Below are 26,944 nucleotides of genomic sequence, written 5' to 3'. Positions count from 1 at the left end.
ATATGTAGAGAAAAAACTATTTGTGCTCTGACTAAAATGGAGAATAAGTAGAGAAAAAACCTTTTATGTACTGATTTTTTTTATTTTATTTTTTTATCAGTACATCAGAGATTCGTCCTGATAATAATGACACCGTGGTTAAAATAGCTAATAGTTTGGGGCTAAATGGTAGCCCATAGTCATCCAGCGTGGAATGTTGATTACCAAAGTGTTGCACACTAATTAATGGCTGTGTTTGCCAAGTGAATTAGATTTGGTATCTTGTCATCAGGCCAAATCAATTAGTCTATCTAATGATTACCTGTTCACACGCCTCCTCCTCAGTTAAATTTAGACTCTGGAAAGTTTCACCAATCTGCTTAGTAATTACAAATCCCATTTCTCCTGGGGCTATATGAATTCAATACACGGTACTACACAACAGTACACGAGTTGGTGTTGTTTTATGTCCATTTACTCCTCTAAAGTTTTCTCCACAAATTTAAGGAACACACTAAGTGTAGAGATCAGTGAGTTTCACTGCTTGATCGATGTCCAGAGGCCAATCCAGCCGTTATGGGGCGAAGACAGAGGACACCAAGGACAGTTCCTGGGTCCATCACTGGGGACGGTCACCCGACCTTGTACCTCTAGTGAATTGAGTTTGTCCTCTTAAATCAGGGGTGTCAAACATATGGCCCGTGGGCCAAAACTGGCCCGGTTGGGTGTTCAATCTGGCCCACTTGAGAAATTTCTAAAATAAATCTAAAAAATACACAAAAATGTCATGTTCAAGATAGTTTTTGTAAGATTATATTTCATTAAACATGAATACACCATCATATAAGACCATCAGTTTTCAGAGGGAAACGAAGCAGGGATCCTCTTGGTGTAAGGTAAGGACACTCACCACTTCCCAATCATGTGGCCCTTTCTAAAAAAAAAAGTAAAACAGACAATTGAATTTCTCATTGGTTCAGTTTTGAATTAGCACCTCTAACAAATCACTGAACAAATCCTCACACTCTGCCAACAGTCTGACATTTGCTGTATTGTGTGCACATTTTCAGAGCTGGCCTTGCAAACCCAGAAGCCTTCGGGGCAAAACACTTGAAGGAAGATTCTTCATCACACCGAAGTGTCTATTTCATCCCAGTTGGCTTTTTCACTGGCACCACCAAAGTTCAGCAGCCCGGTGCTGCAGCCCAGTCACAGAGAAGAGTCCTTTATCTCAGGTCACGGATCCTTTCAAAGCACTGGCCCTTAATCCCTAGTGGCAGCTTTCCAGAACACATAGAGCGTGTCCCTCTGCTGGGTAATGAAACGCTGCTGAGTTCACAGAAATGAGCTCTCAACCAGATTCATTAGATAGTTTGTGGTTCTTAGAAGACGTCAATGCCAAACAGTGGGGCAATGGGACACAAGTTGGCCGACGGTTTGGTGTTAAATCATTAAACCTTCCGTGTTTCCCTGTTATCCTTTAACAAGTTTAGACAGCTGATCTGAATATAAGAACCTTGAAGGAAATATTCACTTGTTTTTAGTGTGGGCTGATGAAATGGGTGACTGATAATCATGTGCTCCGTACAGTTGACTTAGTTAGTAACTGGTTCAGCCCCCTAGAGGCTGACATGGGCATACAGGCTGGAAACTGTATAAAAATACATTGAAAAAAATAGTTTTTTATAAAAATACAACAACGGTGTTGTTGGTTGGTGTTTGCTGGAGGACCGGCGTACGTCCTGCACAGTCTAACACAGCAGTGACAGTGACACAAACAACCATTCACACTCAGTTCCACACCCACAGGCAATTTAGAGCTGCAGGTTAACCTTTCCCACACAGGCTGTGTGTGGACTGGGGGAGGAAGACGGCTGGAGACTCAGAGTGAAGGAGGACATGCACAGTGGTTGACAGGTTAGATCCCCTCTGTGTGTCAGGTATTATTAGTACCCACTGCACCACCCTGCTGAGGAGGAGCCTGGACCAAAGACCGGAATTGAAACATTAAACATTGTCACCTTGTCTGTCCCCTCGTGATGTCACACGGCGTATTAGCATGTTTCAGTCCTCGTCCTTTACACACAGACAAACACCGACCGGCACACATGGACGCACACCCACACACAAACATCTCGCTGATGACTCACATCCGTCTGCAAAAACAGGAAGTCATTACCTGTGTCTCTATTACTGTCTGAGGTCAGAGCTTCATCTGATTTCCAGTTGTCCCAGGAAACCAGGTCAAGCTGAGCAGAGCAGACACTGTGTCGGTGTACTGCTACTGCTAAAAGCTATTTACTCTGGTTTATTTTTAAAAAAATTCCATTTCCAGAAAATAATTTAAATTTCCAAAAAGGCCTTAAAAACCAAAAATATGTTACTGTTTATTGACCAGATTTAATTCTGTTTGTTGAACATGTAATTTTTTTGTAATTTTTTTTTACATATTTGCCTGCATTATTGTAAGTAACCAAAACTATTTTATTTTTCCTTTTAGCTGTGTACTTAAAAATTGCACAAACTTTCTAACTAAATCAGGCTAATGAAAACAGGAAGATGACAAATGATCACAACAAACCAAAAACCACAGATTCACTACATTTTTTGGAGGATACTTTTAATATTAAATTCTAATTACAAACTGTAAAAGTCCATTTAGACAACTGTGATTTGTGAATCTGGGCTGTACAAATAAAATTGATTGGACTTGACTCTTGGACACAGAGTCAATGACAGCCAATCAGCCCTGATTGTCTGAGCAGTGTCACCTGTGTTGCTCTCTCTCCCTCTCTGTCTCTCTCTCTCTCTCTCTCCCTGATCCTCCCAAAGTCCTGGTGTTACCTTTGATCTGCAGTGCTCTGATCATGAGCCCACCCAAGACTCCAGCACCGCCTTCACACTTCAGTGACAAACATGTCTGCCTGTCCAAATGTGCTCAGCTCTACAGGAGGTGAAAGTGAGAGTGGAGAGACATAGGTGAGGTGAAAAAAAGGTGTGTGTGTGGGTGTGTGGGTGGGGGGCACACGGTGCAGAGACGGGCAGTGAGAGGAGCAGCACAAAGATGGTGCTTTTACCCAATCACAGAGCAGAGTCAGGTTAAGACCTCTCTGGCTGTTAAAGAAGTCTTTTGTTGGATCACGACAAAGCCACAGAAGCAAGCCTTTGTCTGAAAACAATAAAGAGTGTGTTGTGTGTGTGCGCGCGCGCGCGTGCGTGTGTGTGTGAGAGAGTGAGAGAAACTTGCCACGGATTTCCAATGTGTGTACATTTGTCTTTGCACACAGAGCGTAAGTGTGCTCTTTCTAAAGGGAAATTGGATTTGCTGGCTTAAGAAACTGAAGAGTGAGAATGTGAGGAAAGTAAAGTGTGGCAGATGCCAGGTGTGTGTGTGTGGGGGTGTGTATGTATGAGCCTGCAGTTGACAGATTGTGTGTGATTCTCCCCTTCATTTCCTTTGTCTCGGTGATTGGGCTGTGGAGAATCACGAAATGGCCTCTGCTCATCTGTAAAATTCTCTAATGATCTCCTGTGTGCATATAAAATAACCTGACAGTCCCTCTCCCTCCCTCACCCTCTCTCTCCCTCTCTCACACACAGAAAATGTCACTCCCATGTCTCCCTCTCCTTGTCACCCCTGTCGACAGCCAGTGACTCAAAAAAAATAATAAATAAGGAGCGGGACATCAAAGAGACTGCCATCTCTGCTTATAGGAAAATACACTTTGACAGGAACAAACACATGTGCTCACACACACACACACACACACACACACAGAAGAGCTCAGACAGAATGAGGAATCAGCCTCTGTAACTTCTCCTGCTAATGGAAATGCTAGCAGGCAGATGTGTCCTGTTGGATGAACACCCGGAGCATGAAACAGGCTTATGTACACACACAGGTAGCGAACAAGTGGCCTGTGTTGACACAGGAGGGCGCTGGATCGTGGAAGTGTGCATCATGACACATCCTGACTCGAACGGTGCAGAAGAATCAAAATCAAAATGAAAGTAATTGGAATAGTGTTTGCAGTAAATCCCTTTAATATAATATCACTAGTGTGGTTTAATGTGTGGCCGGTGTTTCTTTTCTGACCAAACGATATGCTTTAATTATGTTTCACCTATTGACCTGACGGTCATTATCACATTTATGTCCGGCTTAGAGGAGTGTCTTCAGCTGTGACATTTCAGCTCCAGCCCCCTAGTGGTAATTTACTTCTGCCCTGGCAGTAACTGTAGGGTCCTTTTTATTTTCTTCTTATAAAAATTATATTGTTGGTTGTGATTAAAAATGCTGGTACTGCTTTTGCTCTGCAACAAAGTACTCCTTAGCCTTAACATTGACACTAATTAAATATTTGAATAGGAAAAAAAAATCACTTAATTTAAATCAATGGCAGAAAATAAAATGAAACAGCGTGTCAGGTATTAACTTTTCTCTTCTCTCATCCAGATGCATTGATAAAAAAGTGACTTGGTGTGGCTGATTTTCTACTTGAAACACAATCAAACAAGTAAAATTGGTTTCATGGCGACTGGTATTTCGGGGCAACCTTGCTGTGCTTTTTATTTTGCCTCCTGCACCAAACTGGGATTATGGATCGTTAAAACAGAAGGCACAAGAGGGACGGGGCAGAGCGACGGTGAGGGTAAACAGGGTGTGTGCAGAAAAAAGAAAATTATAACCGCAGGAGAAGAGGAGCAGAGGAGGTGATGTTGCGGTAAAATATCATAGGAGAAAAAAAATGAGTGCCAGGAGAGCAGTGGTGTGATGGGTAATGAGGAAACAAAGGTAGCAGAGTTAAAGTGGGGACAGCGGTAAATAGGACAGATGGATGGATTCTGAATATATAAACAGTTTCTGTCTGGCAAACAGGCTCTTTGAACTGTGTGTGCTGACAAAACTGCTCCTGCAGAGCACCTAAAATCCTGTCACCTCTTTTATTTAAGAGTACATTCTGCTTTGTTTGTTGAAATTAATGTACATCGATGTCTCACACTTTAATCCTGCCGAGCCTTAACTCCTGTTCAGACACACGTACACTATAGATACATATGTATTTACATAAATTACATTACATATTTACATACTTTATTTTAATAACATGAAGGTTTTATTATTTTATTATTGCAGAAACACTGCCCCTGTCTGTATTTTCTCTGTTGTTGACGTTCAAATGTGCCAACATAAAATGGATCCATTAGTTCAGAGCAGAACAACTTGAAAATGATTCCAGCTGTCATCAGGGGTTAAACACAGAGATGTGCTGTTATGAATGATGACCCCGGAGATGGGTTCGTTATTATAAGTCTAATTAAATTGTCTTCTGCTGCTTCGTCTTTTTCAGGGTCTCAGAGGAGCCAGAGAGTCAATACCGTCCACCTCTCCAGTTCATCACAGATGACGACCAACCCATGGATCACTGTGAGTGTCAAATTAACTTTCGCTCAATCTGCATGTTTTTGGACTGTGCGAGGATGTTAGAGTACCTGGAGAAAACTCCTCTAATGAGGAGTTACAGTAAATGCAATAAATCTCTGAATAGAACAGACTGCAGTTTCCAATTACCGTACCCATCGTATGGGTAATGACCTCTTTGAAAAATGTCAACTGAATAACAGGATTATATTTCAATAACTATTATAACATTGATTTACCAGTGCATTTACCTTATCTACTAGGGCAATTAATTATAGCGCCCCCTGCAGGTGACATAATTTGATCAAGAATCTGTTTTAAATAAACACCCTCAAAATTCCATTCTCCATCTATAAAAAGTAAGAATCACATTTGGTGTCTGGACCTTACAGAGCTGAAAGGTATCAGTTTTACATGATTTTATTTTTTCACTTCTACCTATTAATGTTTTTCAAAGTTCGCATGTCCCTAACAGATTTCTTTTTTTTTTTGTTGCCATTTTCATTTTTACATTACCCCATTATGCTTTTATTTATGAGTAGTTTAGGAGGTAATGACATCTAAATGTTTTGTCTGCCCTGTTACGCCAACGATTGACCCCCAGGTGGAGCTTAAGCCTATAGACTCATTTCTGACACCAAAAGCAGTGGAATAGACTCCAGAATTTCAGGCTTCACACCAGAATAGTCTACTATAAATACACCAGTGGCCTTAAAATAGGCCTGCTGCCTGGAGGATTCAAGGTCAGCTCTATCCTGACACAGTACATATAGCTTTAGACATTTTCCTAAGAAAATGTCTCTTTAATTATAGATTAGTCATTGCTGTGTGTAGTCAGTCTCCACAGAAATCATATACATATCAGATCTCCCAATCTGTCAAAACGTGGCTATATATTGCCACATATTATACTATACAAAATAATATTTTCACTTTGCTATTGGTAATATTTGTAATAGTATTGCAGTACTAAAGTATGTACCTGTGTTTTTTAGTTGGGTGGTTCCCAACCCTTTTTGCATGACTCTACCATTTGTTGTCGAGCTCACACAATAAAAGAAATACATTTTTTTTACAAATGAATCCCTAATATTATAATAATAATTTTAAAAAAATTAAAATTCGACATGTTCTGGCCACACCTGCAAGAACTCTGCGCCCCTTAGAGGGCCCTGTCCCCCACTTTGGAAACCACCACCATAGTTAATGTTTTCGTTCTTATCTAAAACCATATTTATTGGAAATTATTTTGGCTTTTTTTTTTTACAGAAGTGAAATTAAAGTGGTTTTTCATCATTTTAACCTTAAATAAAAATGTGAAGGTAAATGATTTCCCTTCAGCTTTTGTCTCGTCAGTCTGTCTGTAAAGTTTTTTTCAGACCTCTTCAGTGGAAATCTCCTTCTGAGAAACGTCAGCATTTGTTTTTTACTGAGATATATCCACTCTTTATAGTTGATATGAAACATTATTGTTTATCTTTAATGATTATTCATTTTTTAAGCCTATTCTGCCTACTTTTTTTTTCAAAAATATTAAAATTCTCTTCAAAATACCCTTTTAAAATATTTTAAATGAAGCTTCTGTGATTGACATACTGCTTAATCTGTTGTTGTTCTATTCTGTTCTATTTTCTAAATTTTCTCCTCTCTTTTCTAAATCCAAAAGTTAAAACTCTGAAGTCCGATGTGTTTGTTATTAGACTATACAAATATAGTTTTTTAATAGTAGATACCAGATGAATAAAATTAAATTCAACGAATTTCAGGCTTCACACCAGAATAGTCTACTATAAATACACCAGTGGCCTTAAAATAGGCCTGCTGCCTGGAGGATTCAAGGTCAGCTCTATCCTGACACAGTACATATAGCTTTAGACATTTTCCTAAGAAAATGTCTCTTTAATTATAGATTAGTCATTGCTGTGTGTAGTCAGTCTCCACAGAAATCATATACATATCAGATCTCCCAATCTGTCAAAACGTGGCTATATATTGCCACATATTATACTATACAAAATAATATTTTCACTTTGCTATTGGTAATATTTGTAATAGTATTGCAGTACTAAAGTATGTACCTGTGTTTTTTAGTTGGGTGGTTCCCAACCCTTTTTGCATGACTCTACCATTTGTTGTCGAGCTCACACAATAAAAGAAATACATTTTTTTTACAAATGAATCCCTAATATTATAATAATAATTTTAAAAAAATTAAAATTCGACATGTTCTGGCCACACCTGCAAGAACTCTGCGCCCCTTAGAGGGCCCTGTCCCCCACTTTGGAAACCACCACCATAGTTAATGTTTTCGTTCTTATCTAAAACCATATTTATTGGAAATTATTTTGGCTTTTTTTTTTTACAGAAGTGAAATTAAAGTGGTTTTTCATCATTTTAACCTTAAATAAAAATGTGAAGGTAAATGATTTCCCTTCAGCTTTTGTCTCGTCAGTCTGTCTGTAAAGTTTTTTTCAGACCTCTTCAGTGGAAATCTCCCTCTGAGAAACGTCAGCATTTGTTTTTTACTGAGATATATCCACTCTTTATAGTTGATATGAAACATTATTGTTTATCTTTAATGATTATTCATTTTTTAAGCCTTATTCTGCTACTTTTTTTTTCAAAAATATTAAAATTCTCTTCAAAATACCCTTTTAAAATATTTTAAATGAAGCTTCTGTGATTGACATACTGCTTAATCTGTTGTTGTTCTATTCTGTTCTATTTTCTAAATTTTCTCCTCTCTTTTCTAAATCCAAAAGTTAAAACTCTGAAGTCCGATGTGTTTGTTATTAGACTATACAAATATAGTTTTTTAATAGTAGATACCAGATGAATAAAATTAAATTCAACTGATAAAATAATAAAAATAATAAAAAATAATAAAAACCCAGACATTTAGATGCTGTCTTCTGTTAGGCTTCCACGGTTGGATGGCTCCATGTTATTCTGCTTCAGTACCCTCCCCTTTCCATGCGCATGCGCGGCTGCAGCGCACCACCGCAGACAGGGGGCGTCAACAAGGCGCTGTATGCGCGACGACCGCACTGACTGCAACCTGCCAATGAGAGAGAGACAGAGAGAGGGAGAGAGAGAGAGAGAGAGAGAGAGAGTAGGCTACCGTTCTGTTAGACCTCCATCCTTTTCCCAACCCTATGAATTCCTACATGTTTCCAGGAGGATAGGGTGAATTTATTGGGGATTTCTTTTCAAATCTGACCCGTTTGTGTTTTTCCCTCCCTGTGCACTTCGGAGGTTCTTGTGCAGCGGCGGCGGCAGCAGCAGCAGCAGCAGCGCTTATAGAGCAGGTGTGAGAGACAGCGGCAGCCGCTCCTCTCCTCCCTGTTTCCAAGGGGAAATGTCGAGCGAGAAGCCGGTTTCAGGACCACCGGGCTCCGCTTCTGCGCTCACGGACACAGACTCTCACCCTCCGCCGGGCTCATCATCCTCATCTGCCTCAAAGCAGCAGCAGCAGCAGATCGCCACCTCCGGCTCCGGCGCCCAGGGGGAAAGGATGGTATCAGCAGCCGGCTCCATGGTCCTCCCTGCCGGGGTGATCAACCCCGCTGTCCCGATCAGGAATATCCAGATGAAATTCGCCGTGCTGGTGGGCCTGATCCAGGTCGGGGAGGTGAGCAACAGGGACATCGTGGAGACCGTGCTGAACCTGGTGAGTGTGAGCCATTTCCACACAGAGGTAGAAGCTACAGAAAGGCAGAATCCGTGCGCTCTGAGCCGCGCTATGTTTTATTTACGATGCTTCACTCCCTCGGTTGTGTGGCTTTCAGAGGATGATGTCATTTGTTTGTTCGCGGATCGATGTAAGATTTTAGTGTTGTTTTCTGCAGTTGAAACACAACAGTCACACGGAGCATCTTTGCTCGAGACCCAACAAATAAATCGCTTTTATTGCAAACCCTGTGGCGGAGCTGAATGGAGCACGTGACCCCACCAAGGCATGGAGTGGAGTCTAATCACCAGCCATTGTTGACTAAATGACCTGGTTGTGGTGCAAGAAGGAAAATGCATTTACAGTCCAGCAGAGGAGGGGAGGGACAAAGTGTGTGTTGTATTTATTATTATTATTATTTAAATAAAACACCCGGAGCTCGTCATCTACCCCCCGGACTCAGGTTGTAGCGAACGTGTCAACGTTGCGCACAAACAAGGAGCCAAAAAGAGATTAAATCGTTCCTTCGGTTAATGTGAAACGATACGCTCGTCGGCCGCTGCTGCACATCAGCGCTATACGCGGACAAAGGCCCGCTAGCATTAATGCTATATCAATGCAAATATGTCTAAGAGCATGGCAAAAAATTACGCACAGGCCTATTGTTAAAGGCAGGGCCCTGCGTCCTGTGCGCAGGGCTAAGAGTGAGTGATGGTTGGAGGTGACGGTGGCTGTGAAGCGGTCAGTGCTTTATGTCGCTGTGCCTCAAACGGCGGTGCTGTTATTTATGGGTCACATATGCGTTGCCAAATCACGTCCATCTTTACGCACCACCTCCGTCCGAGGCTGTGTCGGTGGTGCTGGGCCTGCGCTGCCCGTCTCAGCACAGAGTAGAATCCTGAATGTGTTTTTCACGTTTTTGGCTCTTTTTTTTCTTTTTTACATTTACCGGCGTTCCCTCATACGGAACAGTTTAAAATGCACAGCAGCAGATCGGTGTGGAGGTGTACAGTCCATTGGCTGAGGTGGATATGGGACGTGGATGCTGGATGCTGCCAGGCTGCCCCCCCATCCCCATGTATCAGGCAGTGGCGTTTACTGCATGATATTAAATATCTGTCACAAACGGGGGTTGGCTGCAAAAGACGTGAACGAGTGCTTATTATTGTTGTTTTAAACATTGTAACAACAGTACACAGTGTAGTCCCTTCAGCTGCAGTGTTATCTGGAGGCTGAGTGTTTCAGTGTTTGATATTAGTGGCCTGTTTACTGAGTGACTGCTCTGAGCAGGACAGTCTACGGCTGCCTGTCTCTCCATTCTCCTCTCAGCCAGTCAGACCAAGCAGATATCCAGATTCAGGTTGCCTCTCATGTCTCCATTGATTATTGTGACTACATGGTGGAGCAGGGGGTCCAGCCGGCTCCGTCTGACCTTGTCTCCTTTTTTTTTTTTGGGTCTCATGTTAACCCTCTCGTTACCTTGCTTTGGACTCACTCCGTCCTGTTTTCAATGGCATCCTCATTCACTTTGGACAGGCTGCTTGCGAGGACTGGTGTGGAAGGGCAGCGCCATGCATTTAAAAGCAGGTGGAGAGGAAAGGGAGGGGTAAAGAGGTTTGAGGGAGGGTGGGGGAGGAGAGGAAAGAGGGAGAGAGAGAGTGGAGGAGGAGGATGAGGTGGTAGGATGCTGCAGTGGCTATGTGCTTAGAAATCACCAACTGATGCAACGCAGGAGGAGAGGATGCCGGAGCCGTCCGGATCGGAGCAGTGAAGTGAATTTGCTCGGTTTCATTTCAACGACTGCATTTTGGCAACTGCACGTGAACATGACTCTGATACACTCTAAAGAAAAAAAAGAAAAAAGAAGAAGCGATGATGTGTTTGCATTTAGATGTACTGGCTAAAACCGGTATTGAGCAATCAGTGGTGGTTGCGAAGCTGCCAATAGCTAAGGCTGTAAGGGAATTCTGCTGCCCAGCACCTTAATTAAAAGAGTAAAACAAAGAGGTGTGGAGGCAGGAAACCTCAGTGGTCATGCTGCTGCTCCAATGAGTCCACTGTGGCCTAAAAACGGATCCATTATTCCAGTCAATGTGGGTGACCACAGCAGCCACATTCCCCATCTACCCCGGCTGTATTGATCAGAGCCCACTGCAGCTTGGCTGAACAGATGGCTTGTCAGCTGGATCAGACGTGCTCCCTGTGCTTTGTGGTGCGACGCCGACCCTTTGGCATGGCATGAACTGGAGAAAAAAAGTAAAGAAAGTAAGGGAAGGGTGACGGTGGACAGCAGAGATTGTAGCCTAGCTCTGGAGCTGCATTCATGTTGATACTGGATGAAACAACTGGATCAGGATTAGTCTGTAAACACTGCTGGAAAACTGTGTGTGTGTGTGTGTGTGTTAACCACATGAGCTCTAATAATAGTTGTTTTAAATAAAGGTGACGCTTCAGAGGGCAAACTTATAAAACCACACACTTGGTGCTCGTGTGTTTGTGTGTGTGTGTGTGTGTGTGGGTGCTGGTACCGAGGTGCTAAGCTATTACCATCAGCAGGCATCACAGTTGTCAAGGCAACACTGCTCTTTGACTGCCTGCCTCCAGACGCTATACCACCTGGTGCTGCTCTCCACTTCCGGGCTTCTGTCACTGTACTCTCCTGTCTTCGTCTGACTGTCTCTCTGTTTGTTCAATGGTTTTATGGCATGAGTAACTGTGAGAGGAATAATCAGCTCAGAGTAAATAACCAAGTGATGGACTTAAGTTGAATTATCTATCTGAAAAAAAAAAAAGAATTAACCAAGAATAATCGTCAAGGTCAAACATGTACCACATTTGTCTGTAAGGTGCGTATAGCGTATGGCCCAGATCCTATGCGACCCACGGCTTAGTTTATACATGTTTATTTCCACTGCTCAATTCATTTTTGCAGATGTTTTCTATAAAATTGGGAACCAAATTCTGGCCAAAAGTCAAATGTGTACTGTGTTGGGTTCAGTAACAGCTGCTCGTACAGATGTGTGTTTATGGATGAACATTCTTCACTGTAACATTCCAACACTTAACGCTCCAATATACAGGAGCTTAAATCATAAAATATATGAATATTTAAATTCTGAATTTTGAATTTAAAACATATGTCAATGTTAGTTTCTTAGAAACAGACATGAAGCTAGCTAATGCTAGCCAGCAATATATGAATATTTAAATTCTGAATTTAAAACATATGTCAATGCGTGATAGTAAAAAGTGTAACCGCTTTACTATATTTTGTAACTTAAGCTTAAAACATTTCTGAGCTATATATATTTGGCTATGTTGTAAATGGTAAATGTCTGGCCTACATAATGTTTTTACAACATTATTAGTTCTTTATGCTGCTTATGTTACATAACGATGATTTTTAGTTTCTTAGAAACAGACATGAAGCTAGCTAATGCTAGCCAGCTCAAATTAGTGCATATATATATATATATAAATTTATTTTCTAAATATATACTCTTAAATTGAATTCACAACCAACTTCATATGTGAATAATGTAAATATGACTATTATTGAATATTTTTGCGGGGAAACAAACACCCTCCCTGCTGGCCACTGGGTATATTACAGCCATATTTGCATTTTGCTTAAAATAATTATTTCAGAGTAGTGTATCTAGTTATATTTTGATAAATACTTTGAATTTTGTGATATCTAGTGGTGAAAATGTGTTGTTGAAATTCCTTCCCATGATTGTATCTCAGCCTATAAGATCACATACAGAGTAGTAGCCGTTGGTAATCCTTAAAAAAACTCAACTTTTGTGAAATACCAGTTCTGATTGTAATTGTTTGTGATTGTACTAACATTAAAATACAGCAAAATGTCATGAATTCAATCACATCTTATAAGGTGGTTCTTATTAGCTCTGTTAAAACGTAGTACTTTTATAGGACACTTACTTCAAGTTTCAAGTGTCAGAGGAGGTGCAGTTGGCCTTGGGATATTTCGACATCATCAAACCAGGTTCCTCTTGTTAAACATTTGGACACCCTTTACGTAGGTGATGGAACACAGTGTGCCGCCACTAAACCTAAAGGTACACAGAGCTCCTTATCTGAAGCCATTTGGATCTTTACTGAGGAAAAGCTGTCGAATCATTTTTAAAAGAAAGTATATAATTTCTAAGAACTTAGTAGTGTTCTTGTTCTGCATATACATTATTTACAAATTTGTAGTTATACTTCTATACCTGTATTATTATTTTAACACATGTACTGTCTCTCCAGTATATCTGTGTCAACCCATGTTTGCAGATGTGACGCGGAGTTAAAAACTATGTGACGGCGACAGGAGACAGGATGCCGGTACATCTGCTGCTGCCGCAGGTGTAAGAGCTGTTAAAGACAAGCGGTAGTTCTTGACCTTTGAGGCTCATCCATTCTCTTATCAGATGACGACTCTGTTTTGTGGTCACGGGCCAAAAAGTTTTGGATCCACTTTCTGGTGTGATGACGGAGCCATTTACTCCTTTGCCATCTCCACTGAGGATATTCTTCTTTTCTTTTTTTGTTATTGCCGTGGTGGTGGTGGTAGTCTGGGCTGAAATCCCAAATAAGTGAAGGTCAGCCACTTCTACCTTGCACTGGTATTTGTTGTTCCTTGTCATGTTGGTGGCAGAGATATTGGGGAGACAAATCCATCCGTCTAAGCTGCGCTGTCATGTCTTTTATTTGAAGAATTGAGAGTTCAGAGGCGTCTACAGACACTGCTGTCACTTTGTCGGGCTTAGTGCATCCACCAGCTGTGCTTATTTATAGTCAGCTTTTTCTGGTTGCGTTGTAGTTTGCGGAGGATCAAAACATCCACAAAAAAAAAGAAAAATGGTGGCCTCGTGCATTCTGGGTTTTCATGCAAGCCGTTCGTATTTTGGTCTTCCTTCGGATGCAATAAGGAAGTGGTCGACGGTGTCGGTCCCCATCTGCTCCCTCTGAGCCGTCCCACTGAGTCACTCTGTTAGCAAACATCTCATTATTCTTGTCCACACACTTCACATCTGTCAAGGTCACCAGATAAAGTGAGTCCACACGGTTAGCGGAGTCAGCACACGTACGCATAAACGCTAACAAGTACACAGGTTCTTGTAACGTTCAAGTGTTCACGAGGGACGCACCGATTCTTGATCGTCTGCTTCATTGAAAATTGCCTCGACAGGCACATTTAGACATTTAGTTCCAGCCCACATGACGTGCATGTAAGTTGTTGTCAGTGTTTGTTGTTTTGCCTTGAGGTGGTTTCAAATGTCAGTGTTTAATAGGATGGTTCCATGGCTGCCCTGTGGTTGCAGACTCGGGGCATAATCGCTGTTTCCCCGCAGCGCTGTAATTGTCCTGCATGAGCCGTGAAGAGGAATAACAATCAAGCCTGTTATGTGCACAAGGAACAACACACTTGATTTTTTTTTTCCTGCCCTTACTTTGCATTAATAGTGAAGGTGCCTTTTTCCAGGCTGTGATTTTGACTTAGATATTTATTTGGTCAGTGACATAGAATGATTCCATCTTGTTTTGGCTGATGCCAACATTCTTAGCAGTTACATACAATTTATAAGGCATTATTTTTGTTTTTAATATTTTTTAAATACATCACTTGATTTGTGACCTAACATTCAGATAATTGTCCAATAAGTTGATCAGTGTGTCTATTATTTGAAAGTGATCATGTCTCTGTGTTTTGTTTGAAACATGTCTCATATTTAATTAGCAACGACAGTAGCAGTTGTTGACTAATAATGTAGTCAATTAGTCATGGATTAGCTAATTATATGCAAAGCCTTATTATTGCAGTTAGTTCTAATTAATATTTGGCCGGCTAATTAATTCAGAGTTTAAACTCGGAGTGGTATGCGTGTTACTTTGCCTTACTCTCAGTGAATTGACGATTACACAACAGAACTGCAGGTGTATCCAGGAGAGAGAGGGAGGGGCAAACGTTTGCTGCAGTAAAGAGAGGTTTTTGAAAACAAAAAAAACAAAAAAAAAATTTCAACAGAAACAGTTTCAGACTGTAGATCCACACCGCTGAGTCCTCGGTGAGATGCTGATGTAAGGCTGTATACAGTCAGTTTGTGCCTGGAGGTTACAGTGAAGGAGTAACATGGAGTGAAAGTGGGATTAGTACTGATGGGGGCCAGGGTGTGTGTGTGTGTGTGTGTGTGAGAGAGATTTAAAGTGCCCTATCACAGTGTGTACACACACAAACACACACATGTGCTTGTGATGTTGAGGAGAGAGGGTGTGGCTTCAGCTGCAAGGTCATCCATGACTTTGCGATTTATCACCCAGCTGGGTCGTTTTGACCCCTGCGTGACTGCATGAGCCGGAGAGGGAGCGAGAGAGGTGAGGAAGAGGAAGATGTGAGGAGGATCCTCCTCTACGTCGAAAACGGATTGAGGAAACACAGAAGACAAGGCACATGATGAGACATCTTCAGAGATATTTAGATGGAAAAGTGAAAAGTCTCTGATTGTCATTCAGGTGCTGCCTTCGTTCTCAGGCATGGCAGGTCCAGCTGTACGGTGTTCTGTGGGGGTCTGATGAGTTCCAGCTCCCCCGTGGAGCCTCATCCTGCTCTCTGTGTCCCTGCCCTCCTCCCATCTGCTCCTGGTCATTGAGGAGTGAAAGGTTCTTAGTACAGTAGGAGTCCTATGGTGAATAGGAGCCACGGCACAATCTTTGTGTTAAGCACCAATCAGGTTTGAGATGACCTGACATTTTAAGTTTTAATTGGCAATTTTTTTCTCCCTCAGATGCAGCTCGTTAGTTTGGTAAATGTTTTTAGTGAAATGCCGCATTTTTTTTGTTTCCATGCAGTGGGGGAAAGCCACTGCATGAAAGACGAATTTCTCCATGGGTTGACAGTTAGGCGAAAACATAAAAAATGACCCGATTAACAAATCTAAATGTCACAATGTCCCGTATATGCTTCCAAATCCGCTCAGTGCAGAGCGTCGCCACAAGCTCAGCGTAATCCTTCGCTGAATAGTCGGCTGAGCGTTTTTAAGGTAATAATGTAGTCGTTCACAGATGAAATGAAATAGGTTGCTGTCGTTTCCTTCCAACAACTAAACATTGACTTTTAAAGTCGTTAGCATGGCCAGTGATGTCACTGGCTCTAAGTGTCGAGTTGATGTGTTCTATTTTAGTGTGACTTTTAGCCAAAGTTGATGGCAGTCATGCAGCTTGGCTGCTGATTTACAGTCATCCTGGATTCCTATTCCTACTGTATGTCATGTGATCATTGTATTTGTATGTGGTTTGATTTTAATACATTTGACTAGAGGCTATATTAGGCAACAAAAGACAGTGAGAAACAGGAAGTGAGTAAATGAACCATTTATGGATTTGTTGTTGGAATTTCACAGTGCTGCTTCTTCCTGCTTCTCACTGTCCAGACTGGTTTTTCTTCAGGCCTAAAGTAAAGTCCACTAAATGCATTCACCTCGCTGCTTCAGATCTGCTCTACTTCTCTATATTCCTCCTCATCCATCGTTAGCTGCTATTTACAGATGCTGGGATTTCTCAGAGGATAAGCCATGTCAGATTTTAGGTGAGCATATCTACTGGGAATGGGGCAAACAAGTGGAAAACAGTTCTATTCCGGCTCAATGGCGCCTTTTTCTTTTTGTTACTTCTGCACTTTCTCCTTTTGCCCTTATTTCTCGGTCTTTGTTAAATACATCCATCTCTCTAACCTCTCAGTGCGTTCTCATCCCTATCTCCCCGGCTCTGTGGTGGTAGGTTGCGGCAGATGGGGGATGGAAGTGGCTGATCCATTTTTGTAAGGAGGTAATGGAGCTGTCTGCGGTACCATTCCTCTGCCTCGTCCCCGTCCACTTATCCCCACATTTCAAGTAAATGAGTGCCCTTCTCATATCTGTGGTAGCTGTTTATACTAATAAACAAGACGCTGCCTTTCTTGTGTAGTTGGCTTCACCTTCCATTTGTGAAGACGGTGATGGGACTGTGGAGCAGCACAACAGCTGCAAGAGCTTTCAAGCCCTTGTTAGATTCATAAACACTGATGTATTTTCTGTCCTCGTAAACGTAAAGAAATGTTCGAGGCCTTTTCTCGGGGCTGCTCTAACAAATCAGTTTGCCTGCGCACAGACACTGTCGTCGGAGCCCAGACATCATCTGCTACAAGATATGCTAACGGCCCGCCACTTCCTGCTGATGCAGTTACTGCCAAGCTAAACATGTATTTCCCTCAAAGCTACAGTATATGCTTTATTACCCCCACTGCCGCTGATGTAATTATTTTACCATTCATTTACTCATTATAATTATAATAATTCTGTTCATTTATTTAGGTTTCCTAGAATTTAAAGATCTTGGCGACCGCTCGTGGCTGCTTTCTGATATCAGTGCCAAGGAAACAGTTGTCAGTCATACACTTGTGTGATCATCATTTTACTGATGCTTTTCCTGAATGCACACACTCATTTATTCTTCACCAATATATTATTATAATATCTTATAATAATTCACTTTAACTTACAATTGGTAACAAAAAAAAATGAAAGTATTGAAATATTGTCAAATTAAAATTAATTTGTAAGAGTTGTGTTTACACACAAAAATGGTTCTTCCCAGTTGGTATTTTTATTGATATTAATGTGATCAGCAAAATGTAATTCTGCTAAAAGTTAGTCTTTCTCCAAGCTACAATAGTGTATGTCAGATTCCCCCAGGCATCTGTGTGTTTAGTCATTATATTACAAAATAATTCCTGTCCTAACCATGTCTCCTTATGGCCTTTTGGCACCACTGGCAAACATCGTAAAAGAAGGAAAAATCAATACGATGACAATAGTGTTTTGTAGTAGTATTTCGATCGATACTGTGTGTCAATAATGCTCTTTAGTACTAAAACCGTACCCTGCTGTATGCGTGTGTCTGCCCTGTATATTTGTCTCTTTGTTTGCACGTCAGTCTGGCACCCCTGCAACGCACTGATCTGTGAGCTGTAACAAGCTGCTGTGTTTGAATTAGCTGGCGTTTGTATGCCGGTGAGCAGCAGCACCCTTGACATCTGAGGGAGAGCTGATAAATGAGCATCCCTGCAAAACCCTTCGCTTTAGTCCGCTACACCTTCATCTGCACAATTATTCTGTGGCAACACACTCAAATCAAACCAGAATGCACCGACATCGACACACACACACACACACACACGCACACATACATGCTGCTTCTGTCCCTCTTGTAGCACATTATTGGCTGGCAGGCGTGATTTTATATTCATGCTGGCCTACTTCGCTTCTCTCCCTTGGCTCCACTCTCTCCCTCTGTCTCTCTCTCTCTCTTTTGCTCTGTCGCTCTCTCTCTCTCTCTCTCTCTATATCTATCTCTCTCACACATGCACTGCTCTTCTCTAAAGTATAGCTAAGTGTGTAGCCATTCATCATGCTGCATACCGCAAAGGCCGAAGGCTTGTGTTTGTGCGTGTGTGTGTTTTTGGTGCCTTCGACAGCTAATGGTATTTCGCTTCATTTCGGACGACTATCTCACTGACGACGTCGAGCTCGACCCTACCCTGCAGCAGGAACAACTGTAGCTTCAAAAAGTCATTTAACACCATATTAAAGTGTGAGAAGAGCTACTCTTGAGAGTAAACATTTCAAACTTTTTTTCTTAAAGTTTCTTATTACTTCTGTCTGCACACAGTGGTGTTCCCTTAAGATGAGGGGAACTGGCTCGATATAGTAACATAAACACGGCAAAATGTTAGTCAAAAGCTAAGAAAAAGGAAAATAACACAAAATAAGGAACATTTAATAAAAGAATGTGCATACAAATAATACAAAATCTCTATCTTACATTTGAGTAATTCCCTTTATTAGCCAGTGGCATATCTCATGTCAGAAAAGCAAATTATAAGGTTGGATAAAAAGGCAAAAATAATTCTAATATGTTAATATGGAAGATTGCAATCACATCCGTTTGTGAAATGTCATAATTAGCCAGACTTTGAACAAATATCCACAGCTGAAGTAAAATACTAAAGCACGATGTTCCAAACGTTCAGCCTGGGTTGTTGTACAGGACAACGTGATTTATTGAGGAGGAAAACAAATGCCTGTGTGATGTTTTGTTTACTCCAAAGATGAGTTAAAACAGCAGACACAGTAGGTATCTTTGTTCTCTGCCTTTTCTTTGAACGTCGCGATGACTGTCTAACACCGCAGCAGTGCAGCAGCAGAGCTGGTTAAATACACACACACACACACACACACACACACGCAGTAAAGGCAGGTCTGCCTGTTCTGGTCTCTGTCAGTGAGTGAAGTTACAACTTTGTGAGAACTGTGGAGGACGGAGACTGCACTTGATAACAACATTCTGTAAGAACGCTGGCTGTGCTGTAGTGTCGACATCTCGTAGAACCCCCCCCCCCAAAAAAAAACAAGTTTGTTACTACGTGTGGCATTGACATTCCCTTTCAAAATCTGCACTAGCGTTTTTTTACCCTGCATGAATCAAAGTACACAACATAGAGCTACAATTTCACAACCCAACTGCAGTACCCTGGTGGACCCCTAGGGGCTTTCAGTCCTTTTTGTCTAGCTGTAATGCAGGACATCGTGTAGTTGTGCAGGGGTGTCAAACATATGGCCTGCGGGCGGTAACTGGCCCGCTCAGGGGATCAATACGGTCCACTTGATGAATGTTGAAAGTGAAAAAATGTACAAACACTCCATGTTAGTGATGTTTTGTCAAATATTTCATTAAATATAAATTTTTCTTGTATTAGGGTTACTCTGATCGTGATAAAATACAATAAATACTTTGTAGAAACATTAAGTTCAAAATCGTACTTTGTTTCAGAGCCAGATTTGCAGAGCCAATAAAATGTGTGGTGATCCAGTGTAGTGTTTGCAGCATGTGACTGAGAAAATAATCAAATAATGAAATGTATTTAGCTTCATTGAGCGTACAGCTCAGCCAAGGTCAGGCCACTGTCTAGTTCCTGGAATAGAAATAGGGGGAAAAGATAAAGGCAGTTTAATAGATAAGCAGTTTCTATGGATGACGTGTAGTAAACAGGAAAAACAGCAGAAGTGTTGAAGATGTTACATAATCATAACCAGGGATCACTAAATTACTAAAGATCTTTATCTTTAATTTCACCGTCATATGTGATTTTTGTTTTGGTTATTTATAATAGGTGAAAATGAGTTCAGTGGTTCAGTCCATGAAAATATCAGAAGGAATTCTGGGAGAAGAGGCCATTTTTCTCATCCTTAACATAGTGTACTTCAGTTTATTTATGGCTCAGAACACAATTTTCACACTTTTTATAAATTAAACTCTGAAATCGAACTGCCAGTGAGTAAATCCTGAAACGTTTAAAAAGCAGTTCCTCTACCCACTGTACCACCTGTTTATCCAGTATTTTTCATGTTTTCTCTTTGGGAGGTTCAGTGGGAGAACTCTCATGTTGGAAGGTTGAGGGTTCAGTTTCATCTGCATGCCAGTATTTCTCTAGGAAAGGCACAGTTGATCATGGTGCCAAGCCATATGGATTTATTACTGCTTCCAAATCTGAAAAAAAAAAATAAGAAGATTGCAGATTTTTTTCTTCTTCAAAAACTGCATTATCAAACATCCCAAATATATAGGGATGTCAGTATTGGGGCAGCAGAAAGTGAATAGTTGATTTGTCAGAAGTCACCTGCTCTTATTTCTCCTGACACCAGTGCCATTAACAGGATTTATCGTCCACGAACAACAGGCCAGGCCTGGTTTTCTCTCCCACCACTATTTCAAACACTTTCTCACTCTGAAAGAGTGGAGAACACAGAGGAGGAGGCAGAGATTGTGCAGCCAACACCTGGCAGCGGAGGTGACTCATTGTGCTACCAACCTGACATCACACTGCTCCCCCCTCCCCTCCGCCCTCCTTCACACCACACCTCCCGCTGTGTTCTGGCTCCTGTTCCAGGAAAAACATCAGCTTGAATACAAATTATGGATGGAGTGAGTGTACAGCCATAATTCAGCTCGTGTCGCGTTTCACATACGTTACCACATGGGTTCTACTACAGATGGACACGTTAGTCACGGAGATTGAGTTATTTTAGTGAACTGAAATCCTTTTTTGTTCAATAATCTTTATGGACAAATTCTTTTTTTTCCTCATTTAAAATGTACTACAGAGTTCATTCAAACTAGGAGAAAAAACATTGTTCCATCTCTCTCTAAAATGACTTCAGAGTGTGACTATATAGACTGTAGAGCTTTTTAAATCCTGTAATCCCATAAGAGTCAAAGATTTGTCTCGTTTCTAATAGTTTTTTTTTATGGCTGCGTGCAAAAACACTAGAATACCTAGAGACTCAATTTGGTTTTTTACTCTGGAATGTAGATTGTTTGGCTTTTTGACTCGCAGGCCGCAAATGATCCTAAAATCAACAGGGGGGCCGGGTCAGTGGGTGTAGCAGCTAGGGCTAAGGCAGATCTATAATTGATAATATAAATAAGTTTTTTTTTATGGCTGCGTGCAAAAACACTCGATTTGGTTTGTTGTTTACTCTGGAATGTAGGTTGTTTGGCCACATCCGGCCCCTGGGTCTTAGTTTGCCCATGCCTGCCTTAAAGAGTATCTTAAATATTTGTAATCCAATAATAAGGAGAGGTGTTCTTGTCTGGACTGACCACTTTGATTATCTGGTCTGCTCTGTGTGCAGCGTCTCCACTTATTAATCTTGTTAAGTGTTTCTTCAAGTAATTCTGAACTTTTATTTCCAGTGTGAACCATGAACTTTTGCCATTTTGTGTTTTTGTGCCTCCACAGCAGTGATTTTGTCTTTCACTTTCCAGACAGAGTTTTTTCTTTCAATACTATCCAGACATAAGAAGGATTTTTATATAAAGTGTTTTCGGACAAAGCTGAGGACTCGTTGGTATTTCAGTATTTTCTCCACCGTATGAATTATAGATATCGACTGTTCTCCTTCTATCTTTGTTGTTTGTAATGTAAATGGTTCATTTTCTTGCAGAAACAGATTCCAAGTTATGTAACCTACAGTCATTTATAACAATCAGTCTGTTACTTTTCATGATTCCTGCAGGATGACCAGTGTAGGAATCACACCAACCCAAGGGTTTGTTATTAAGTATCTCAGTGATACATTAAAGAAAATGAAATCCCATTATCCCATAGTTTATGTAAAAATGTATTGTTTAATCATGAGATCCACATCTTGGATCTTCAATCATCAGCGCCAACGCAAACTTGAAATGATTATCTTTAAAGGCTCTGCTTCAAAAGCAGCCGACGCTTCTCAAAACTGCTTCCCTTCCCCTGCTGTGTCTCCCGTTCTTAAAAAAAAAAAACGTGCGCTTCCGACAGTGTGTCCTCGCCGCTGTCCACGTGTGAAAGAGACAGTCAGAAGTAGAACTGATGTGGTGACAGGCCTGCAGCACCAAAGAGCTGCCAAAGAAACAGGTGAAGTTAGTGCAGAGCCCACAAAGTATTTTAATATATGAAGATACGTTTGGAAATGAAGTCAGTTTTTGAATCCTTTCCCCCTGGTTTGTAGCTCCTTTCTACGGCCACTCCTGATTATCTGTCCAGTGTGTGTGGTCTTCTCCTTCAATTACACGCTCCACAAAATTTTCATCTGTCTGTGGGTGTTTCTGCACGAGTGTGTTTGTGTGATTCCTAATCCTGTCTTGTGATGATGGATTACTGCCTCTCTTATCCTGCACCGGCTACGGGCCAACGGAACAGTGGCCTCTATTGTTCTAGAAGGAATGACCAACACATACGCGTTTGGTTTTGTCCCTGTGTGTGTTCCTGTAGGTCTCTCTGTGTGTGTGTGTGTGTGTGTGTGTGCAGACAACACTTGTCTGGACCAAACAAACAGATTAAAGACTATGTTTGGTCACCAGTCTGGCCTGAGGCAGGTCTGCCAGACTTATCTGATGACCTTTGAACCAAGCAGCAGCTCCTCTGCACCTGCCTCACACACAGACACACACAGACTCTCTGAACTGTTGTTCAGTCCGAAGTGATTTCCTCTGGAGCCAACACCTGGCAGCGGAGACATTTTATTAAGCGTTTGGAATTGTCAAAATATCTGAGGTTTAGATTTGGGTTTTTCGCTATTTTTAAACTTTAAATTTTTACCGTGAAATCCATTACTTTGTTAATTTAGATAAGTAACAGGGATTCATTTTCTTCCCAAAAACTTGAAACTTTTAATTTCTTCCTAATTTTTATTTCTCTCACCAGCATTTAGACTTTTGTCCCTAAAGTAAACTGGGATTTGTGAACGGTTTTAGACAGTACTACTCCGACAAAAAGTTTTTCTTGACCAGTTTTACTGTAAAAAAACAGACCCAAGCTACAGTATGATGCTACCCCGGCAATGTTTCCTTATGGGGATGGTTTTCCTTCAGATTTTTGGATAATTATGTAAAAATATGTCATCAGGACTGAAACACAGTTCCCAGGTGCTTCTGGGAATTTTGACTAAGCCTTTCAGGTTTCTTTGTAACAAAGGGCCTTGTTCTAGAACCTGCAGCCTTCCAGACGCAAGTCCTGCTTTAACCACCAGGGCACCACTGCCCCTAAAAAAGGGTATCAAATTCGTTTTGGTTCATGGGCCACATACAGCCTAATTAGATGTTATGTGGGCCGGACCAAAAAACAATCAATGTTTATATTATATAATAGTATATATGTAAGTATATTTGATATTTATTATTATTATTATTATTATTTAATGAAATATAATTTTACCTGAACATGAAGTGTTTGTGTATTTTATTTTTATTTTTAAAATGCATCAAGTGGGCCGGATTGAACACCGTAGTGGGCCAAAATTGGCCCGCCGGCCGTATCTTTTGCATCCCTTTCTCTAAGAGATCCCAGAACACAACAACAGGCATCTTTGCAGCATCTCTGACCAGTTATCACTAGTATGACTATGTCTTATGTAACTGTTTCAACTGTTTCACTGGTTTTTTTTTTTTACTTCCCACTGCTTATATTTTTTCCCATAATTTATGCATTGAGGAAAAATCATTTACAGCCTGTCCTTTCATCACCGGGGTCCACAGCAGTGGACCGCACTGTGTTTTCAGTTTTTTTCTTTCTTATGCTGGACGTCCTTTCTGACGCAACCCAATTTGGGAATTGAAGATCAGAGGTTGTACCGAACCCAGAACTTTCTGGTGGTCCTAGGGGTGGTGAAGTGAAACTGCCTCATCACTGTACTGCAGCAGTGGGCAGATGACTGATGGTGCTATCAAACCTAGAACATTCCAGCGTTTCTTGAAGAGGTGCAGTGGTGGGTGCCGCCCATCAATGAGGGGAATTCTTTATGTTCATTACCTTGATTGAGTCTGCTTTAGGGCAGCGACACAAGCATAAAAATGCATGGACAATATGTACGAATCTTGCATTAAAGTAAAAGAGAAAGCTCTGAAATACCTGCATGGTTTTGTCGATACAAAATCGTCCTGCGGCGAACGTCATGCGTCTGTTTTCATCTGTGTTATACCCACTGAGGTGTTGACAACATACGTGATGCTCTCCTTTGAAATCCAACATGCTGGAGTGGAGACAGTAGATCAGGAATGGAGGCCTTGTTAAAGTACAGTCCCTTTTCCAGCCTGCGGTTCTTTCTTCCAAGACTCCCTTGACATAGCACACAAGCAAGCCCTTGTTACTGCCAGTCTGGAGGGAAAGACATTTGAAAAGCCAGTAAAATTGACTTCCTTCTTGTCCTCAATAACACCTTGACAGTGCACTCCTACACTTCACCATTCGACTTGCACCTTTTTCTCCTGCTGTGTCCGGGAGATTTAGGAGCACGCCTCATTTGTTTTATGCTGTCCTCTCAATGGTGCCCTCTCAGTCACCACTACTCACGGATGCTATTTTTCTCCCCTGACGTTTGGTCTCTTTTTCCCTTCAGTTTTTCTTCGTTTTTCTTTTTGTGCCTTGACAATTTAGATGTTCTCACCCTCCGCTGGACCTCTTTGTTCTCAGCTGACAAAAGTTGCTCGCTGGATCCTTTTCATTTTAAAAAGGAAATTGTTAAAGATTGACACTTAACCTGCCCAAGGTTCTGGGTCTGCTAATTTATTAAATGCCACGAAAGGGCATTTAAACTGAGTGGAGCCTGATCTGAGGAACAATTTGTACCTGTTGACCTTTTTGTGTATGGATTGTATTATTATATATAGCAAGTAGTACATGCTTTTGCTTTAGAGCAGGGTGTCAAACATATGGCCCGCGGGCCAAAACCGGCCCGCTAGGGTGTTCAATCCGGCCTGCTTGATGAATTTTGAGCTTTGGTCGAAAATTCGTAGAATTCCTCATTTTCCTAAAAGACGCCAAGTAGTTCAATCCTAGGTCCTGTTCAACAGTACACCTTTTTACTGTTCTGAACTGTGTGAATGAGCGTGATAGAAAAGCTGTATATAGAGTTGTCATAGCAGAGTATAAATAGACATGTCAACAGGTCACTGGTAAGACCGACGTGGGAAGAACAGTGTGTCACTGTGAGTTAATTGGCACTGTGTTCCTCAGGTAGTGTTATGCAGAAACGATTTTCTTTTAGATAGTCCCTTGATCATTTTACACAACAATTAACACAACAATCAATTCTCCCAACAATACGATGAAAAAAACACATATACATGTGATTAGTTATGACAGAATTCTCTCTGAAGGCAAGAAATAACAGCTAATATGAAATGACTGGTTGAACTCAATTTCAAAGTCTGTGGCCCGAGTCAGTATAGGGCTGCATAAAAATGATGTAAATTTATTCATGAGAAGGCACAGTGTTTATTATTGTAGCCTAAAGGCATGGTACTAGAAAAATCCACAAATACTCTAAAAAATACTAAAAACATACTTCCTGTTAGTATTTTCTACTGGATAAACACAAGACTTACATTCAACCACATTAATAGACTATATAAGGTTATAAGGGTAACGCTAACCTTGGTCCGACTGTTTTTAATCTGACTAATCATCAGATTACCTGTGGTAATTATACCAGAAGTTTATCAACGGATGCTAAAACATAAACCTTGTTAGCGGGGTTGCAAAAAAACATTGGATTGTATTATCACAATGATAGTAGACAGACAGAATGTCTATATTGCATATACATGTATACATATATAAATATATATGTATATATATATATACATGTATGTATATATATATATACATATATAAATATATAAACATATATGTATATATATGTATATATCTATATGCAATAAAATATGTGTCTGTCTATATACATATATACATATATAGACAGACAGTGAATTTGTTTGATGTTTGATGTTTTTCCCATCAGTTTCTCCTAAATCGCCTGTTAACTGTTTGGTTCTGTTCTTTGTGAAATCTGCCACTAACACTGAGCAATAATGCAATGATGTTTGTGTTTGTTCCGACAAGTAGGAAAAGAAATGCGTTTGTCGTCCAACAGCATGTGACGGCGCTTAATTACTCGTTGTGGATAAACCTCTTTGGCCAATAAGGTTTTAGACATTTTGAACGTTAGAGTTGCTCAGCCTCGTGGTCACCTGGCTGCAGTGTGTTTACACGTGCATGTGTTTTCCTCCCGGATTATTAGCTTTGAAACAGTGCTGTACTGTGTTGTTTTGGCATTGACCAAACATGGAGCCATGGCTGCAGTTCATGTCCTTGAAAATGTTAATGGTATTGATAGGCACTAACTGTAACAGTTGCACTACTGGCTGTTTGACAATCCATTTTTGTGTCTTTCTGAAGGCGTTCTATTGTACTTGTCAGCTGAGGAAGCGGGAGCTGCCTGTGGTGCTGAAAAAAA

The 26,944-nt window shown here is 41.0% G+C and overlaps 1 protein-coding gene across 1 annotated transcript in view; it reads left to right on the top strand.

The window, feature by feature from the left end:
- Window positions 1-27: 27 nt before the first annotated feature.
- Window positions 28-26,944, top strand: part of nbeaa (neurobeachin a) — a 113,301-nt gene continuing 86,384 nt past the window's right edge. Inside the window, exons 1-3 of the mRNA XM_017041719.2 lie at window positions 28-2,958; window positions 5,331-5,407; window positions 8,669-9,071. Coding sequence (XP_016897208.1) covers window positions 8,760-9,071 — 312 coding nt within the window. The 5' untranslated portion in view covers window positions 28-2,958; window positions 5,331-5,407; window positions 8,669-8,759. The remainder of the gene's footprint in view (window positions 2,959-5,330; window positions 5,408-8,668; window positions 9,072-26,944) is intronic.

Source organism: Cynoglossus semilaevis, chromosome 19 (assembly GCF_000523025.1).
Source record: "Cynoglossus semilaevis isolate Cse_v1.0 chromosome 19, Cse_v1.0, whole genome shotgun sequence".
Lineage (NCBI taxonomy): Eukaryota > Metazoa > Chordata > Actinopteri > Pleuronectiformes > Cynoglossidae > Cynoglossus > Cynoglossus semilaevis.
The sequence above is the reverse complement of the archived record's forward strand: the minus strand, read 5'-3'. Positions and strand labels throughout refer to the sequence as shown.